At 41.0% G+C, this 21,526-nt stretch overlaps 1 protein-coding gene across 3 annotated transcripts in view; it reads right to left on the bottom strand.

Moving 5' to 3' along the window:
- LOC106608614 (Kv channel-interacting protein 4) overlaps window positions 1-21,526 on the bottom strand; it is a 182,931-nt gene that overhangs the window by 3,717 nt on the left and 157,688 nt on the right. For all 3 annotated transcript variants that reach the window (XM_014206652.3, XM_014206653.3, XM_045721635.2), the window contains exons 3-6: window positions 11,554-11,623; window positions 4,874-4,944; window positions 416-523; window positions 51-155 (exon numbers count right to left, since the gene is read on the bottom strand). In XM_014206652.3, the coding sequence (XP_014062127.1) occupies window positions 51-155; window positions 416-523; window positions 4,874-4,944; window positions 11,554-11,623 (354 nt within the window). The remainder of the gene's footprint in view (window positions 1-50; window positions 156-415; window positions 524-4,873; window positions 4,945-11,553; window positions 11,624-21,526) is intronic.

Genomic DNA, 21,526 nt, shown 5'->3' with positions numbered 1-21,526 from the left:
TAATATGCATATTTTGGCAACAATGTATGGCACTTAAAAAAAACACACACCTGAAAAAATATCTCCACGTGTTGTCGAGGGGTATCGTCTTTGAGTAGGGGATATGTGCATTTCCCCATCATGTCATAGATGGCCTTCATGATGTCAAGCATTTCCTTTAAAACAGAGAGTAAAGATAATGTGGACAAGTACACTGTATAAAAGACAAGGTGAAGAAAAGTAGAGGAACATTTTTAAATATCATTAGACTGGTTGTTCAAAATGTAAACATATGTCATGCTTTACATCTACATAAAGTAAAGTATCACTCGTTCAACCAATTACTAGGTCAGCATTTTGTTCTTATTTATAGAAATCAATTAGTAACTCAATTAACGTGATATAGACAGCGAGTTGCGACATTGATTGTACGTACCTCTTTAGTAATATATCCGTCCTTATTAATATCATACAGATTGAACGCCCAGTTGAGCTTCTCCTGGACTGAGCCTCGAAGGAGGATAGAGAGGCCCATAACAAAGTCCTGCAGTAGAAACACAAACTATTGGAAAATGTACCAAAAACATATCAGAAATATCTATGAAGCCTTAATGGATTGATATGATACTGGTAACAGACATTGAATGTACAAAGAATGAACTTGAACTGAACTATTTTTGGTTACCATATCTAAGTGATATGGAAATTGAATTGAACTTAGTTTGCTTATCATATCTAAGTGATTGAAGTATCTAGTCTAAAATATATAACATTTAAGTCCTTTAGCAGACACTCTTATCCAAAAGAGCAATTGGTGTCAAGTGCCTTGCTCAAGGGCACATAGCCCGCTGGGATTTGAACCAGTAACCTTTCGGATACTGGCCCAATGCTCTTAACTGATAGGCTACTGCCGCCCATAACACATTCACCAGTATGATTCTTTACAACAATATTCTTCCCAAAAAACAACAAATGAACACACACATCCTTGGGGTGCAGAAACATAGATAATAAATAATGCACATTATTTGATTTGTAGAGATGCTTTCGGATCCCTACAAAATAGGCTTGAGAGTGATACAGTACTCTTGGACAGAAGAACGCACCGTGTTTTTGTAACACCAGATAACTCGGGTGAAGAGCAAAGACAACTTTTCTATCGTAATAAGCAAGATTATTCACTTCATTAATGTTAATTATATGTATGCTGGGGGGATTCCATTTGGACTCGATTCAAATTAAGTGAAGTTTCACGGTTAGCATGTGTCTTGTGGGTATGAAGCTTCTAACAACCTTGGAATGCTCACTTTTTTGTATCAACTTCTGTCAAATGCTCCTAGGGCAATGGGGTAGGTAATTAGGAGAGGATTGAGATGACACACAGACTCTCAGAGACTGATGTAAGAAATCTCCACAACTGTACATTCTATATTAAAATATGTATTGTAAAATAGATTATTTAACCTGGAAAGTCCCATTGAGATACAGTATATAAAAATAAATATATATATTTAGACAGTGCCTTCAGAAAGTATTTACACCCCTTGACTTTTTCCAAATGTTGTTGTGTTACAGCCTGAATTGAAGGTTAATTACATTTAGATTTTTTGTCACTGGCCTGGCTACACAATACCCCACAATGTTTTTTTGTTTGTTTTTATAAATGATTAAACATTTAAAGAGCTGAAATGTCTTGAGTCAATAAGTACTCAACCTTTTTGTTATGGCAAGCCTAAATAAGTTCAGGAATATATCTTTTTTTAAGTCACATAAGTTGCAAACATGATTTTTTAAAAGACTACCTCATCTCTATACCCCACACACACAATTAACTGTAAGGTCCCTCAGTAGAGCAGTGAATTTCAAACGGATTCAACCACAAAGATCAGGGAAGTTTTCCAATGCCTTGCAAAGAAGGCTCCCGAGTGGTGCAGTGGTCTAAGACACTGCATCTCAGTATAAGGGGCGTCACTGCAGTACCTAGGTTTGAATCCAGGCTGCATCACATCTGGCTGTGATTGGGAGTCCCATAGGGCAGTGCACAATTGGCCCGGGGTTGGCCGTCATTCTAAATAATAATTTTTTATTAACTGACTTGCCTAGTTAAATTTAAAAAAATAAGGGCAGCTATTGGTAGATGGGTATAAAAAAAAAGCTCACATTGAATATCCCTTTGAGCATGGTGAAGTTATTAATTACACTTTGGATGGTGTATCAATACACCCAGTCACTACAAAGATAAGGCATTCCTCCTAACTCAGTTGTCGGAGAGGAAGGAAACCGCTCAGGGATTTCACCATGAGGCCAATGGTGACTTTAAAACAGCTACAGAGTTTAATGGCTGTGATAGGAGAAAACTGAGGCTGGATCAACAACATTGTAGTTACTCCACAATACTAACCTAAAGGACAAAGTGAAAAGAAGGAAGCCTGTACAGAATACAAATATTCCAAAACATGCATCCTGTTTGCAACAAGGCACTAAAGTAATACTGCAAAGAATGTGGCATAGCAATTAACTTTTTGACAATAACCTAAAAATGAAGGCCTAATCTACACTGGAGTTGTTTACCAAGAAGACAGTGAATGTTCCTGATTAGCAGAGTTACAGGTTTGACTTAAATTTGCTTGAAAATCTATGGCAAGACCTGAAAATGGTTGTCTGGCAATGATCAACAAACAAATTGACAGAGCTTGAAGAATTTTGAAAAGAATAATGGGAAAATGATGCACAATCCAGGTGTGGAAAGCTCTTAAGTGGTTTACCCAGAAAGACTCACAGATGTAATCACTGCCAGGTGATTGTAACATGAATTAACACAGGGGGTTGAATACTTATTAGCTACTGTTTTATTTTTCATATATATTTTTTTACAAATGTTACAATTTTTCTTCATCTTTGACATTAGTATTTTGTGTACATTGTTGACAAAAAAATTTACATTTAAATCAATTTTAATCCCACTTTGCAACACAAAATGTGGAAAAAGTCAAGAGGTGTGAATACTTTCTGAAGGCACTGTATATCTTGTATCCTGTAAATTCTGGTCCTGAAGACCAGCAGGGTGTGCAGGCTATTGTTGTCGCTCAGCATTAGCCCACCCTACTCAAGTCATCAGCAAAGCCTTTAAGTTAAATGGGTGTCAAGAGTAGACTGAAATTAAAAGCCTGTACACCCTGTGGGTCTCCAGTACCATGATTGAACAACACTGGTCAAGACTGAGTGTTCCACCAAGAGTAACTGTGACACTATAGAACCAAATCTCTAATGGGAAATGTATCTAGGTCATTATACTTCAGAGAGTGATGTCAGGGATGTCATCAGGGGCGGATTGGTCGTCTGGCAAATCTGGCACATGCCAGATGGGCTGAACCATTTTTTAGGAGAGTGAAAAGAGAGCGGCACAGCCAGCGGCTGATGAGCCTGTTAATATATTTTTGTAGTAGCCTTTTCTTTTTTCTCTGTTGACATAATCTATCAGCTTTCTCTATTGGGCAGATGCAGTGAGAAATGCCCCCCCTACCAAGATGGGCCGGTCTGGTTAAGTTCAAAGTCAAACGCGCCATCAGTTTGCCAGCTCGTTCCTACAGAATGGTAAACAATTATATGACCAGTAAAAAATGAAAAGGTTGTGTGGAGAACAAACAAAAAAAGCCAGATGCAGCAAAATCTGGGCTACCAAATTGACAGATAAGGCCCATGTTTTGTAAAATAGCTGAACTAAAGAAGCAAAAGAGAGGAAGGATTGCGAGGGAGAGGCCGTTAAATGAGCAGTGTAAATATGGATGATGAGGACAAAGAATATGACTCAAGGCGCACAGACGGTTCAACTGCAGCCAAAGGAACGTAGGACAATGCAGTCGAGGTAGAAAACAGAGAGACACACACACTAATAGATGTATACTGAGTTCCTTGATGTTTTGGCTGCATGTGTTGCCTAATAATTATAGGCCTAATGAATTCTTAGGGCAGGGGGGCATATATCAGCCAGGCATTTGCATATGTAGGCTAGTATGCAGCCTAGTTAGGCTAGAAAATAATTAGTTACTGTAAGCCTATTGAACGTATTACAATTAATTAATTTGCACAAGTTTCTCATATGCCATGAAAATATTGCAACATCAGTCTTTGTGTGTGTGTGTGTGCGTGTGCATGCATGCAGGTTTATCTATGGTGTAGTCAGTTAGCGATTGGCTAGGCCTACTTACGATACTGCAACTGTCTTATGAAAAAACATTTTGAATTAAATGTTAACTACTAGTATGCCTACCTGGCAGAATGATATCATGATTATTCTTTGTATGAATCGGGTGAGGATTTGGTTGGCAAACTTTGCCATCGTAGTAGCCTACAACGACATTGGTTCCCAGTAGATGGGTAAGCGGCAAAGTCAAAATTGGCTATATTGTCCAAAATAATGAAAACACACATTTTCTTTTTGGTTCTAATTTCAGGTTAGGATTAAGCATAAGGTTAGCAGTGTGGTTAGGGTTAGGTTGAAAATCAGATTTTAAGAAGATAAACTGTAGAAAAAGGCAGGGCTTATAACTTCGCCACTTGCCCAGATAGTGACGACCAGAAACATCGCTAGACAAACACAGTCCTCTCTCGCTAGGTGCACAATTAAAATGACACTCAAGAATCACCCAAAAATATTGTTTTTGATGTGATTTTTGCATTAACATGGACTCAGAACATCCAATAGTCTTGTTTATCTAATGAAAAATATATATTTTGTGTGTGTGTGTGTGTGTGGGGGGGGGGGGGGGGGGGGGTGGAGGAGGAGGTGGAGGAGGTGATGCTGGGGCCGGTGAAATGAGCCTAATTTAATTCCCAGGCCGTCACTGGATGTCAGTCAAAGGAATAGGATCTGAAGAAGGATACACAAGCTTACCTCAAAACTCACAGATCCATCTTTATCCGTGTCAAACGCGTTGAACAGAAAATGTGCATACATCGACGCGTCTGAAATGAGAGACACACAGCCTCAGTCAAACATAGTGATGACCACTCACAGCCTCAATTTAGACCGACGATACAGGCCCACAGTGGTTCCAACTAAACATTTTCAAATGTTTTTGCTCCTTTGTTCAACATAAAATCCATCCTAAGTACACAGAAAACAGAGTAAGAAAGAGTTTGGATTCATTTTTCTTTCTTGTTTTCACATGTGCAGGCCTCTAAGTGAGATGTGTTATCGCTCCCTTTCATTCTCACTGCAAGAATAACAAAGCCGCATCTTCACACAAGTTGCGGTTGGAACTGAGGTAATCCTCAAATATCTTCAGGCAGCATAAACAGAAGCAAGCGTGTGTGTGTGTGTGTGTGTGTGTGTGTGTGTGTGTGTGTGTATGTGTGTGTGTGTGTGTGTGTGTGTGTGTGTGTGTGTGTGTGTGTGTGTGTGTGTGTGTGTGTGTGTGTGTGTGTGCGTGTACTTGTCCGCTTGATGTAAAGATGGAAGTGTCAGCCTTGAGTTTCTTTTGTTGAGCTGTATAATACAGATGCTAGTCCATCAAACACAAGACACCCAGGGACACTATCAGAAAGGGCCCCAGCTAGTGTCACAGAAACAAAGGGAGCACAAAAAACCAAGCTATATAACGACATCACAATGTTACATTGCTTCTTAATAGGAAATCCATCTTTTTACATTGGTCAATTAAGCAATAAGGCCAGAAGGGGTCTGGAGTATGGCCAATACACCACGGCTAAGGCTGTACTTAAGCACAAGGCAACGCGGAGTGCCCGGACACATCCCTTAGCCGTGGTATATTGGCCATATATCACAAACCCCTGAGGTGCCTTATTGCTATTATAAACGGGGACCAATGTAAGTCGAGCAGTAAAAATAAATGTTTCTTCGTACACGTGGTCTGATATACCACGGTTGTCAGCCAATCAGCATTCAGGGCTCGAACCACCCGGTTTATAATAAGAGACATTCTGTACATCTATGACATCAGTGGTCACCAACCGGTCGATCGCGATCCACTGGTCGATCTTCAAGGCATTCGTAGTCGATCACCAAAAATGTCTGTAGAAAAGCCAACCATAAAGGCTTGCGCTCCTTTTTTTATTTGTTTGTGTTGCGCTATTGCCGGTAGGTGCACTTGATTCAGAAGCCCTGCGCACCGGGTAGGCAAAGTGTTCCCATTTTGAACCATTTCAGTTTGTCTGAAAAGATCTGTGGCTAAATCGAGTGGACCTAATGCGCTCCGTGCCTACAGCTTCCACAACCCCGGCCACAACAAAGTTTGATTCTAGACTACATGAGATTTCATAACTTTTAAAAACCATGACCAGAGAGACTAGACTGTCAAAGAATACAGCAAAGAGCTACTGATTGAGGAGAACTGATATTTGTGTGAGTTTGACTGCCACACACTACTGTTATGTACATACAGCTTGTATAGAAACGTTATTTTGATTATGTTTCTAACGTACTATATGCTCTTGTACTATATTATTGTACAATAAATGAAGATATGCGTTTTACACCGGTCAACAGATCTGCCCATATCCTCAGAGTTCACACAGAGTTTGGTCTCTCTTGTTGTAATGAAGAGCAACCAGAGCCATATATTTATATGGTTATGGAGACATCATATAAAAGTGAATTGGGGGACACATTCGCCAGTGTTGTTCGTCATTTGTCTTATTCGATACAGTGTCTTATAGGGGGCTTTTTAAAAACATCATGTGTGAATTATAACCTGGGGAGAACTTCAGAGTAGAAAAATATTACCTCAGGGCAGTGTGAACTCTAAATGAACTGAATATCGATATGCAACAGAAAGTCCAGGCGCTTATTTCCAAGAACCCAAACCCCTCTTTTTCCAGGTAGACCAATTCCAATGACCCAATTCCACTGGATAATCAAAAGCAAAAGCACATTTGGTCCGGACAAAGGAAAACCCCATTATAAAATGGACTAAGCATTTTTCACCCCCTATTCCTAGTCAGTAAGGGATGGGTCATTCTTGAATTGCATCAGTAAATGCTGTCCCTTGACTTTGACACCATGAAAAGACACTTAAATGACAAAATCCTTTTTTCATTTTATTTAACTGTTATTTAATAAGAAAACATATGTAAGTCCTTTATACTGCAAAATATCTATTTGTATGCATTGTAGAAACTACTGGGGGCTATCAAATTGGCTTGTCCCACTGGTGATGTGTAGAGGTGAAGTGACGTGTTTTGGGGATTTAGAGATATCTATCTATTATTTTGAATGCTATATAGTGAACTAAATTATTTCACATTTTATATATAAAAAAAAATCAATGAGTATTAAAATAGCTTTTTTTCTTACTAGTATAATGTCTGTCCCTCAGACTTTCAAGGTGGTAACACCAATGACATACAACTCTCATTACAAAGATATACAAGGACCTAGCTTGAGCATTCCCTCCAGTGGTAAACTGTTATCATGGGAGGGGTCTATATTAAAGACAATTATTAGCTAATAACACCCTTTTAGTATGTCATACTATTTCATTGGATTTCATTGATAATTTGGTGTGTCTAAATCCAGTGTCACAAGGTGTTACTCAATTTAAATCAAGGGAAATAACATTGTGAGCAAAATGATTAATCATATCTCTTTAGTAAATTATTTGTAAAGGTTTGATGATCTTAGATTTGAGAATTTGTGCCCTCCATTTCAGAAATTCCTCATTAACCAAAAATGCCTCATTGTTGTTACCATCATTGGTGTTACTACTCCTACTGGTAGCACAATGTTATCATAATGATAAACATAATTTAAAGTATTAAGCTACCATATTAGTTGATTTAGAATGGGAAGAAGTACCCAAATACATTTTAAATAAATAGACAATCTAGAAAAATGAAGCGAATTTTCCACAATGTCTTGCCCAAACGCCACCATAATTTAAGAACAACCCGGATAAAACAGCAAAAACAAAAGAAAAACATGAAACGGTCTTCAGATATAATGGCGCCGGAGGAATTGGCTGCCATTTTACAGTCTCCTAACCAATTGTGCTATTGTGGGTTTTTTTTGCGTTATTTGTAACTTATTTAGTACATAATGTTTCTGCCACCGTCTCTTATGACCGAAAAGAGCTTCTAGATATCAGGACAGCGATTACTCACTGGACAAAGATTTATTCTTTAACGAATCGGACGCGAAGGATTTACTTCAGACACCCGACAAGGCCCAAATCCCTGTGATTCGCATGAGAAAGATACGGAGATATCGGGGACGTAGGTCGGAGTGCCTTGTAAGGATCCGACGGTGAGTGGGTATTCTGCCTCTACCATCAGTCCTATTAGCCAACACACAATCATTGGATAACAAAATAGACGAGCTACGATCACGGATATCCTACCAACGGAATTTAAGAACTGTAATATCTTATGTTTCACCGAGTCGTGGCTGAACGACAACATGAATAACGTACAGCTGGCGGGGTTTACTATGCATCGGCAAGATAGAACAGCCGCCTCCGGTAAGACAAGGGGTGGCGGTCTGTGTATATTTGTAAACAACAGCTGGTGCATGAAATCTAATAGTAAGGAAGCCTTGAGGTTTTTCTGGCCTGAGGTAGAGTATCTCATGGTAAGCTGTAGACAACACTATTACCAAGAGAGTTTTCATCTATATTTTTCATAGCTGTCTGTATACCACCACAAACCGATGCTGGCACTAAGTCGGCACTCAATGAGCTGTATAAGGCCATAAGCAAAGAGGAAAACACCCATCCAGAGACAGCGCTCCTAGTGGCAGGGGACTTTAATGCAGGGAAACTTAAATCCGTTTATCCTAATTACTACCAGCATGTTAAATGTGCAACCAGAGGAAAAAAAACTCTAGACCACCTTTACTCCAAACACAAAGACGCGTACAAAGCTCTCCCTCGCCCTCCATTTGGCAAATCTGACCATATATCCTCCTGATTCCTGCTTACAAGCAAAAACTAAAGCAGGAAGCACCAGTGACTCTGTCAACAAAGAAGTGGTCAGATGACGCAGATGCTAAGCTACAGGACTGTTTTGATAGCACAGACTGGAATATGTTCAGGGATTCTTCCGATGGCATTGAGGAGTACACAACATCAGTCACTGGCTTCATCAATAAGTGCATAGATGATGTCGTCCCTACAGTGACTGTACGTTCATACCCCAACCAGAAGCCATGGCTTACAGGCAACATCCGCACTGAGCTACATGGTAGCGCTGCCGCTTTCAAGGACCGAGACTCGAACCCAGATGCTTATAAGAAATCCCGCTATGCCCTCTTACCAACCATCAAACAGGCAAAGCGTCAATACAGGACTAAGATTGAATCGTATTACACCGGCTTCGACGCTCGTCGGATGTGGCAGGGCCTGCAAACTATTACAGATTACAAAGGGAAGCACAGCCGTGAGCTGCCCAGTGACACCAGCCTACCAGACAAGCTAAATTAGTTCTATGCTCGCTTCGAGGCAAACAACACTGAAGCAGGCATGAGAGCATCAGCTGTTCCGGACAACTGTGTGATCACACTCTCAGTAGCCAATGTGAGTAAGACCTTTAAACAGGTCAACATTCACAAGGCCGCAGGGCCAGACGGATTACCAGGACGTGTACTCCGAGCATGCGCTGACCAACTGGCAAGTGTATTTTCAACCTGTCCCTGACTGAGTCTGTAATACCAACATGTTTGAAGCAGACAACCATAGTCCCTGTGCACAAGAACACTAAGGTAACCTGCCTAAATGACTACCAACCCATAGCACTCACGTCCGTAGCAATGAAGTGCTTTGAAAAGCTGGTCATGGCTCACATCAACACCATTATCCCAGAAACCCTAGACCCACTCCAATTTGCATACCGCCCCAACAGATCCACAGATGATGCAATCTCTATTGCACTCCACACTTCCTTTTCCCACCTGGACAAAAGGATCACCTATGTGAGGATGCTATTCATTGACTACAGCTCAGCGTTCAACACCATAGTGCCCTCAAAGCTCATCACTAAGCTAAGGACGCTGGGACTAAACACCTCCCTCTGCAACTGGATCCTGGACTTCCTGACATGCCGCCCCCAGATGGTAAGGGTAGGTAACAACATATCTGCCACCCTGATCCTCAACACGGGGGCCCCTCAGGGGTGCATGCTCAGTCCCCTCCTGTACACCCTGTTCACTCATGACTGCATGGCCAGGCACGACTCAAACACCATCATTAAGTTTGCCGACGACACAACTGTGGTAGGGCTGATCAGCAACAACGATGAGACAGCCTATAGGGACGAGGTCAGAGACCTGGCCATGTGGTGCCAGGATAACAACCTCTCCTTCAACGTGATCAAGACAAAGGAGATGATTGTGGACTACAGGAAATGGAGGACCGAGCACACCACAATTCTCATCGACGGGGCTGTAGTGGAGCAGATTGAGAGCTTCAAGTTCCTTGGTGTCAACATCACCAACAAACTATCATGGTTCAAACACACCAAGACAGTCGTGAAGAAGGCATAACAAAGCCTATTCCCCCTCAGGAGACTGAAAAGATTTGGCATGGGTCCTCAGATCCTCAAAAAGTTCTACAGCTGCACCATCAAGAGCATCCTGACTGGTTGCATCACTGCCTGATATGGCAACTGCTCAGCCTCCGACCGCAAGCCACTACTGAGGGTAGTGCATACGGCCTAGTACATCACTGGGGCCAAGCTTCCCGTGTCAGAGGAAGGCCCTAAAAATGTTCAAAGACTCCAGCCACCCTAGTCATAGACTGTTCTCTCTGCTACCGCACAGCAAGCGGTACTGGAGTGCCAAGTCTAGGTCCAAAAGGCTTCCAACTTCTACCCCCCCAAGCCATAAGTATCCTGAATAGCTAATCAAATGGCTACTCAGACTACTTTGCATTGCACCCCCCCCCCCCACCTTTTACGCTGCTGCTACTCTCTGTTTGTTATCTTTGCATTGTCACTTTTACTCTACCTACTAATGCCCCCGCTCATTGACTCTGTACTGGTACCCCCTGTATGTAGCCTTGCTAGTGTTATTTTACTGCTGCTCTTTAATTTTTTGTTATTTATCTATTTTTTACAAAGCATTTCTTTTTCTAAACTGCATTGTTGGCTTGTAAGTAAGCATTTCACTAAGTTATACACTTAGTGGCAAATATGCGACAAATAAAATTTGATTTGATTTACATTTTGTAATGCGATATTCTTCTATTCCTTCTCATTACCTTTTTTTTTTAACCTTTTTTGTCTGCCTCCTATGCCTAAAATGGAGACATTATTCAAGATAATTAATCAAGTTGATTACAGAATGCAGTAAAAGAGTTAAAAAGTATCAAGAACCTCCAGCTGATCTAGAAGCTTCCCCAACCAGGGTCGTGTTCAATAGGTAAAAAACGACGTGTTTTCAAACGGAAACCAACCAAACTTTTTGGAGAAGTTTAAGTAATACATTCTCTGTTTTAAAGCATTTTTCTCCCATTTTGTGCATATTGAACACAACCCAGGGTTAAAGATTTCAGCCCTAAAGCAGTATGGATCGTGGGAGCCATTTGTCAAGCAGAACAATTCTCACCAGATGTGTCAACATACCTCCCTGTGGAAAGAACTGGGAGTAGATGACTTTGAAGGTGTCTTCATTGACCACGCCGCTAGGGCACTCCTGCAAAGAAAAGCAAAAAGGAAATATCATTCCATAATTCATTAGAATTCTTAAATGTTTTGAGGGTATACAGTGTGTTTACATTTACATTGTTTACAAACCCTGGAGTAAAACAAGCTTATATTTTGGGCTCATGAGGTATTTCTAAGTTATATTCTTCAAGAATCAATGGGTATCTATCATTAATTTATATGTCCAAAAATGGATGTAGCAACTAAGGACTGTAGCTTTAAAGGTTTCTCAAATAAAACATGTTTTCAAAAGGCTAGTTGATTTGAACACAGGGTTTTTTCTTCAGGCCAACAAGGTATTCCCAGTTTGCCTCTAGATAACCTCTGACATGGCCATCCCTATGCTGCAAGACGTGATAAAAGCAATCCTTTCTACTGATGTGAAAGGACCGCCGTAGCTTTTCATTGGCACGATACAGTTGATTCAGCTTTCCACTGTATATGGGGAGAAACTATACATAAAAGGCTCTGATTTCATTCAGTGCTTTGGAGTAAAAAGTAAATGGCCCATTCAATGTTGTCCAAATCCAAGAATAAAGGAAAATGCAAGCCAAGCGCCGACCAATTTCTCATCCAAGGCCTTTTTTAAAGCTACCAAGCTGTAGACGTCTGGCCCCATTCAGTAAACTTAAGAGACATTTATATGAGTACTCGTATGCAACTTTTCAAAAGCCAGTCTTTTCAGAAAAAGAAACACCCAGAGAAGAGTGTTGTTAGCGCATAACCTCAGCATTGAGATGTGTTGGAGGTGGGTAAGCCTTGTTTTCATTATCGACTTATTATCAGCCATCATTCACACCGGCCGGCTATTCAATTTTGGGAGTGCATTTTTCACCACAGGGGAAGATATTTCACCCGTGCTGACAATCTCTCAACGCAAAGGTATGAGGGAATAGACTACCCACATTTTCAATGCAAGAATCGACCCTTAGCCAAGGCAATATGGGGTTGCAGGAATTCATAAGAGAGACCATATCAAGGTGAGGTGAATGCACATAAACACATTGGGTGACATTCTCTTTTAACACAATTCATGCATTTGGGCAGTGGTTTTCTTGATTTACAGTAAATGGGACCCGGGATGCCAGGATACTGTAGCTGGGAGGCAAACGCTTGAAAGTGAAAAAGAAAATATATACATAAGTTATGTGACGGTAAGAACATTATGCTGTTACTGTGCCTTATTGGGTTGTGTTTTCTAAACCTTCCCTATATGAAACTATGAAAAGCTTCAACCAGATAAAGCATACACTTTCATAGCCCTCACATACAGTACTGAAAGAGGATTGAGATGGGCCAAAAGTCACATGAAACCAAAAAACAATAAGAGTTTATGAAATGTGTTTCTTGCAAATACACTGGCAATCAGTAGGAAGCGTTTTTAACATAATTGCATAGAACTACAGTATGGCTTGCATATCAGATGCATTTGGCTGGCCATTATCAACATTTCATTTTTAGTTATTTAGCAGTTGCTCTTATCCAGAGCAATATACAGGAGCAATTAGGGTTTAAGTGACTTGCTCAAGGGCACATCAACACATTTTTCACCTAGTCGGCTCAGGGATTCAAAGGAGCAACCTTTCGGTTACTGGCCCAACACTCTTAACCGCTAGGCTACCTGCCGCCCTTGAGTGAGCGTGGGGAAAAGTGTACCGGCCATTATACCCAAAAGGGAAACAGGAAAATACAGAGGGCTTTTAAAATGGTGTCCTTTGAGAGAAAAATGAGGCTTGGCTCCTTCCTCAAGTCAAAGAGCTATACAGTATCTGCCCTTGTCTGCTAAATGGAAATCTATAATGTTTGACATTGAAACCCTTAAGAATTGTATTAGCCTATCATGTAGGCTTCTGGAGCTAGCGTTAAGCAACAGAGCTAACTTTTCTTACAGATTAGAATACTGCAAAAAAATCAATTTTGGTTTAGAAATCCACCAAGGACACCGTCCAAAAAGATCAATCCTTGACATGAATAATTTGTTGTTAAACAATGAACAGTAGCATACACTTCCATTATTATCTTGCCTCTGTACAAGACAGAACTAGAATATAAATCTTGCAGTGCATGCTTTTGTATGCACATACATACAATATCATTACTTGTGTCTCATTTAGTAATCGGAAGGACATAAATGGATTCCCAGCTTAAGACACCATATTTACATTGACGTCATTTAGCAGACACTCTTAGACCACAGCAACTTACAGGAGATATTACAGTTACGTGTCTTGCTCAAGGGCACATTGGCAGATTTTTCCCTTAGTTGGCTTGGGGATTCAAACCAGCAACCTTTCTGTTACTGGCCCAACGCTCTTAACCACTAGGCTACTTGCCACTCATTAAGGTCTCACCAACCCACTGTTGGGCTGCTGATAACAATGATAACACTTAAGCTATGTGCTTTGAAAACATTCACAGCTCACAATGTAACAAAGCTTTGTCTCTGTAAAAGGTGCAAAATAAACAGCAGGCATGTGGGGATGGTTCCTTATATAGCCTCTAGCAGGGTTACTCAAGTACTATTTGAGAAGGTCCAGTCACACAAATTTCCTAGTTAGCAAAGGTCCGGATGGATATTGTCATTTATCGGTGTAGTAACCAACCACCACCTCACAACTCATGCAACCCCAAACTGTCTACTGTATATAATACGATACATCTCCCAATGTTTGGAAACGGATGACCATTGTGAAATAATAATGATCAAAAAAGGGAAGGCCACTAAATAAATGAAACATGGGACTGAGCAATGTTGAAATAATGCATCAAGTTGAACAGTGTAAAGACTACATAAGGTAGTGGTTGTAGTAGCTTTCCAGGTTATCTTATGGTTATGAATGAGTATTCATTTACTGAGGCAACACCTGGCATTGCTACGGTGGCCCTGAGGCGCAATACCCCAAATCAACAATGAAAAAATTGGATAGAAACAGAATTAACTCAAATGATCGTGTCGCAAACTGAATGAACTTGACACGAACACAATTAACTTAGCACAAACAAAATGCTAATTGGCCACAAAAGGTCACTTAATGATAGTCAACACAAACATTTACAACATTTATAGAACTTGTACATGCATGCAAAACTGTATACAACTCCACGAGAGAGAGTGAAGGGTGATAATTGTGTGGGCCACAGCTGTTGTTTCGATGTTTGTGGGTGAGGGTCAACTACATAAACACAGCTGGTAGGTAGCACCCTTAGACTTTTCAAGAGCAGGGCTGCATCGCCTTGACAAGTAGCAAATCACATTAACACCAGCAGGCATTTGATCAGCACACAAGTTTGTGTGTATGAGTGTCAATGTGTTTCCCCACTGAGCTAAAGCCTACCACGAGTATTCAAGTTTCAGGCAAGATTTTTCCTCAAATAACATCTAAAACTCCTCAGAACAGGCGCAAGATCAAGAGAGGTTTGAGTTGTAAAAGTTTGCACCAAAGTTACCAGTGAGTGCGCTCCAGGCATACTGTAACTTTACACCTCAGTGTCTTCTCAATTGTCTCAGATGGTCTCTGATATGACTGAGTCTGCAGAAGAGAGATGGAGGAACAGTTTACCCTGGGTGGGTAGGGTAGGAAGTACCCTGGGACCCACGTGTTTGGGTCCCCAGATGGCTCATGGTTTTGGGGGAATGAGGGGGAAAGCAGGGGAGTTGCTAGTTCTTTGTTGTTTCATAAACCCCTTTTAATATCCTGTGAGTAGCTTAGGTCAAGAAGACCCTGAATTTACCTGGAAAGCAGCCGAGAACACAAAGTGTTCAGGTTTTATTTTGGCTGTTTTGTGACCTGATTCTGTCAAAAGTTAACTGTAAGGGAGCTATGAAGGGTGTTGTGGTGTTAACCTCTTACCCCTCTGAGGATTGTCTTACTAGGCAATACTGGGTATACAGTACACCGCTTATACTGTCTATATAAGCTTGATCTAGTCCTGGCTTTAAAAGTCCTGTGTTGTAGGTTACACGTTGAGGGTCAAAGTAATAATTATCACATATACAGTGCCTTCGGAAAGTATTCAAACCCCTTGACTTATTACACATTTTGTTGTGATACAGCCTGAATTCAATATGGATTAAATAGTATTTTTTTCTCACCCATCTCCACACAATACCCCATAATGACGAAGTAAAAACATGTTTTTAGATTTTTTTTGCTAATTTATTGAAAATAAAAATACAGAAATATCGAATTTACATAAGTATTCTCACCCCTGAGTCAATACATGTTAGAATCACCTTTCACAGCGATTACAGCTGTGAGTCTTTCAGGGTAAGTCTCTAAGAGCTTTGCACACCTGGATTGAACAATATTTCCACATTATTCTTAAAAAATTCTTCAAGCTGTGTCAAGTTGGTTGTTGATCATTGCCAGACAGCCATTTTCAAGTCTTGCCATAGATTTAAGCCAATTTAAGTCAAAACTGTAACTAGCCCACTCGGGAGCATTCACTGTCTTCTTGGTAAGCAACTCCAGTGTATATTTGGCCTTGTGCTTTAGGTTATTGTCCTTCTGAAAGGAAAATTTGTCTCCCAGTGTCTGTTGGAAAGCAGACTGAACCAGGTTTTCCTCTAGGATTTTGCCTGTGGTTAGCTCTACTCCTTCTCTTTTTATCCTAAAATACTCCCTAGTCCCTGTCGATGACAAGCATACCCATAACATTATGCAGCCACCACCATGCTTGAAAATATGAAGAGTGGTACTTAGTGATGTGTTGTGTTGGATTTGCCCAAACATGACACATTTTTTGCAATTTTACTTTAGTGTCTTAATTTTAAAAAAAATTGCACAGGCTTCCTTCTTTCACACTTAGGCTTCCTTCTTTTCACTCTGTTCTTTAGGTTAGCATTATGGAGTAACTACAATGTTGTTGATCCATCCTCAGTTTTCTCCTATCACAGCCATTAAACTCTGTAGCTGTTTTAGAGTCACCATTGGCTACATGGTGAAATCCCTGAGCGGTTTCCTTCCTCTCCAGCAACTGAGTTAGGAAAGACACCTTTATCTTTGTTGTGACTGGGTGTATTGATACACCATCCAAAGTGTAATTAATAACTTCACCATGCTCAAAGGTATATTCAATATCAGCTTTTTTTTACCCATCTACCAATAGCTGCCCTTCTTTGCGTAGCATGCGCTCCAGCAGGTATATCTCACTGGTTATCCCAAAGCCAACACCTCCTTTGGCCGCCTTTCCTTCCAGTTCTCTGCTGCCAATGACTGGAACGAATTGCAAAAATTGCTGAAGTTGGAGACTTATATCTCTCTCACTAACTTTAAGCATCAGCTATCTGAGCAGCTTACCGATCGCTGCAGCTTTAAACAGCTGTACACAGCTTTTGCACACCAGTATTTCTACTTGCACATCATCATCTGCACGTCTATCACTCCAGTGTTAATTTGCTAAATTGTAATTACATCGTCTCTATGGCCTATTTATTGCCTTACCGCCTCACGCCATTTGCACACACTGTATATACAGTTTTTCTATTGTGTTACTGACTGTATGTTTGTTTATTCCATGTGTAACACTGTGTTGTTGTTTGTGTCGCACTGCTTTGCTTTATCTTGGCCAGGTCGCAGTTGTAAATGAGAACTTGTTCTCGACTGGCCTACCTGGTTAAATAAAGGTGAAGAAAAAAAATAAATAAATTGGAAAACCTCCATGGTCTTTGTGGTTGAATATGTTTTTGAAATTCACTGCTCGACTGAGGGACAGATAATTGTATGTGTGGGGTACATAGATGAGGTAGTTATTAAAAAATCATGTTAAACACTATTCTTGCACACAGAGTGAGTCCATGCAACTTATTATGTGACTTTAAGCACATTTTTATCTCCTTAACTTATTTAGGCTTGCCACTCAAGACATTTCAGCTTTTTCTTTTTAAAGAATTTGTAAACATTTCTAGAAACATAATTCCACTTTGGCATTATGGGGTATTGTGTGTAGACCAGTGACACAACATTTAATCAATTTTAATTTCAGGCTGTAACAACCAAATATGGAAAAAGTGTGAATACTTTCTGAAGGCACTGTATTTTACAAATGCATAATCATGGATATTGCAGTAATTCTAATATACTAAACCTCATATATTTGTTTGTCAGACAATCTCCATTAAAGCTATTACACTAAATAAATATATAAACGCAACATGTAAAGTGTTGGTCCCATGTTTCATGAGCTGAAAATCTCTGAAAATTCTATACACACAAAAAAGCTTATTTCTCTAAAATTGTGTGCACAAATTGGTTTACATCCCTGTTAGTGAGCATTTCTCCTTTGCCAAGATATCAAGATGCTGATTAAACAGCAAGATATCCTTTGCCAAGATATCAAGAAGCTGATTAAACAGCATGATCATTACACAGATGCATCTTGTGCTGGGGACAATAAAGGGACACTCTAAAATGTGAATTTTTTTCACACAACACAATGCCACAGATGTCTCAAGTTTTGAGGGAGCGTGCAATTGGCATGCTGACTGCAGGAATGCCCACCAGAGCTGTTGCCAGAGAATTTAATGTTAATGTCTCTACCATAAGCCGCCTCCAACATCGTTTAAGAGAATTTGGCATTATGTCCAACCGGCCTCACAACTACGTGTATAGCATTGTGTGGGCGAACGGTTTGCTGATGTCAACGTTGTGAACAGAGTGCCCCATGGTGGCGGTGGGGTTATTATATGGGCAGGTATAAGCTACGGACAATGTACACAATTGCATTTAGCGATGGCAATTTCAATGCACAGAGATACCGTGACGAGATCCTGAAGCTCATTTTCGTGCCATTCATCTGCCGCCATCACCTCATGTTTTAGTTGATAATGCACTGCCCCATGTCGCAAGGATCTGTACATAATTCTCAGTGTTGATTCAACTTCAAACCTAATCACTAAACCAATCAAGGTGTCTGCTGTACAGACACAAAGTTCGACGTAGACAATATTTATTTGGAGCCTTTGTTGTTTCGCAAAGCTAGTGCTAATTAAAACAGTGTTTTGTGTTCTTGTCAACCCTCCCATCCCCCCCACACTGCTTGTTCACGCTGCATGAGGCCATATAGAGTACAGTAATTACGCTCCGAATGGTTACAGTACGTTGAGACATTAAACTGCTTCCCTTATTTCAGCCCTATTGTCTGCTAATCAAAATATGGTTGTGAGTCGTGCAGAGCGGAAATGCAGTGTGTTCACACTATCCTTGAAACCCCAGAGACTGTTGGGAGGTTACAGATGTCAACACTAATTGGACATAGTGACTAAATGGCAAAGTAATGAAGAATGGCTGGGTCCCAAACAAAGAAACGTCCTACCGCTGCCCTTTATACAGTGCAGTGACTCGCCCTAGCACATTTGAGGAGACCAGATGAAAGAAATGTGTATAGAGATTCAATAATATTGCTTTAATTTATCCAGTCCTTCCAGAGTGATGAAGGCAAGTCGACAAGGGCAGGGAGAATGTGGGAAGTTTTCAGTTTGGAATCAAGTCAATTGACTAAAATGTAAGCCACCACCCAAACAATAACATCTTCACTTCAGATCACGCAACAGATTTCTGCATGTTTTGCTTTTCACGGAGAACAAAGAGTTCACACTGCACCTAAAGGTGTTTAGAGCTCGATTTAGAGGAGAGGGTTTGATCAAGGTCAGCGAAGACAGGTAAAGTGGTCAAGCCTGCTGAAAGAGACAGCTAAAATGTTTTCTGTATCGATTCCATCAAAACGCAGGGGCTAGAAAACCCGCAAAAACGGCCACTTACATTCCGTGAGGTGAGGCCAAGTTTATCTCGGTCATGGTGACATAAATCTCACTGAGAGACCAGAGAGCTCATCTCAATTTTGGGGAGAATGGAAACCTACTAAAGCCAAATAGAAAAATGTCCAATGAATGTTGTCAGCATGTTGGTGTGCTGATATGATTGGTCTGTGTTTACGTCAATCAATATCAAAATAGAGTAAAATCTCACAAAATTGTTACTCTATGACAGTGCACTTCTCTACATATGGGTTTGAATGGGTCTGAGATGACTCAATGTATCTGTATTAATTTGATAAACTTGTGAAATGAACTCACCCATGAGAAGAAAATCATAACTAATTTGTGGAATGCAAATCCCAGCCGCACGTGAAATTCCTTACAATGACTCATCTCGTCAAGGTCGGGGAAGGAAATGTACGTGGAAAATCAAGCTACTGACTTAGAAGTTTTAACAGCGGCATCTCCACTGATGTATTTTAAAGTGTCACAATCTGAGATGGCAATCTGCTGCCCCATGCCGATGCCCTGGCTCTGAATTCCTGAGCAGTGTGGAAGAATTGGCCAGATGTGAGGAGATTGGGTTGCTATTGTCAGGAGTCTGGGATGAGGTCGGCAATGCGAGAAACAACCACAATACCGCCCTGTTCGGGACAGCTAGATACTTGGCCAAAGGTCTCATTCCGGGCACTACTGATCCGAGAGAAAGCCAAACTCTGGCCGCTCGGAGAGGTTATAAATGTCTTACTCATAAAGTTTGATGTTCAAAAAGACTCTCATTCTACCACCCTCGGACGCTCACCTTGGAGCGATGATTCACACCAAAGTCCGAGACGTCAGGGACACAGGGCCAAAATTGCTCAGAATAGAGACTGTTCCAGATTACATTTGTCTGGCCAGTTTTTTAAAAGCTTTCCTGTGTTCTGCCCCTAATACTGGGTTAGGGTGAACCATAGATCAGGATTTTGACCTGAGCGGGTAATAAGTTAAAGAGCTATAGCCTCGACAATGGACAAAAGCTAGTCAAAAGCTGTGATTTTTCCAAGTTTGAGACACTGTCCTGATTGGAAATGTGCCCAACTACAGTAACTGCCTAACTGTAGAGGAGTGATGGGTCTGGCTTCTGCTGAGAGGCCATTATCATTGAACATGCGAGACCAAATTCCAACTTAAAACAGTCCTAGCAAAAGAGGAGAGAAAACAAAAAGCTCTAGAGGTAGGGAAAGTGGTCTTAAAAATGTTTTGATGGGAGATTCCATAGGGACAAGGCGTCAGGGGACTACAGGGTGACAATTAAGAGCCGCCTCAGGCATTAGAGAACTTATCAGCCCTTATTTCCAGTCTCCTGGGGTGAAGGGCTAATGGGTAGACTTCCCCTATGCACATCACAGGGTCTCTGGGTAGTGTCCATAGGGACCAGGGCCACTCGGGATGCGGGTGTCAGAGGCCGTGGGCCTACCCATTTGTCACCAGACAATTTGGGTCAAGTTAATTATGGGTCATCTCATTACGGTTCTTAACAGAGGTGACAAAGACATTTTTATTGTACACTTGCCGCTCTAAAGAACTTTGTGTGACCTGATTGTTCATTAGTCATTAGATAGTATATAGAATGCATTTGAGGTGTGACCTAATTGTTCCTTGAGTACTCATCCTTGAGTATTCTCGAGTGAGGTACACTACATGGCCAAAAGTATGTGGACACGTGCTCATCGAACATCTCATTCCAAACTCATGGGCATTAATATGGAGTTGGTCACCCCTTTGGTGCTATAACAGTGTCCACTCTTCTGGGAAGGCTTTCCACTAGATGTTGGAACGTTGCTACGGGGACTTGCTTCCATTTAGCCACAAAAGCATTAGTGAGGTCAGGCACTGATGTTGCGCGATTAGGCTTGGCTCGCAATCGGACTTCCAATTCATCCCAAAGGTGTTTGATGGGGTCGAGGTCAGGGCTCAGTGCAGGCCAGTCAAATTCTTCCACACCAATCTCAGCAAACCATTTCTGGATGGACCTCGCTTTGTGCATGGGGGAATTGTCATGCTGAAACAGGAAACGGCTTTCCCCAAACTAGAATGTCATTGTAGGCTGTAGCATTAAGATTTTCCATCACTGGAACTAAGGGTCCTAGCCAG

The sequence above is a fragment of the Salmo salar genome, chromosome 07, assembly GCF_965601325.2.
Source record: "Salmo salar chromosome 07, fSalSal1, whole genome shotgun sequence".
Taxonomy (NCBI): Eukaryota; Metazoa; Chordata; class Actinopteri; order Salmoniformes; family Salmonidae; genus Salmo; species Salmo salar.
Note: the sequence above shows the minus strand (reverse complement) of the source record. Positions and strands in the feature narration are given on the sequence as shown.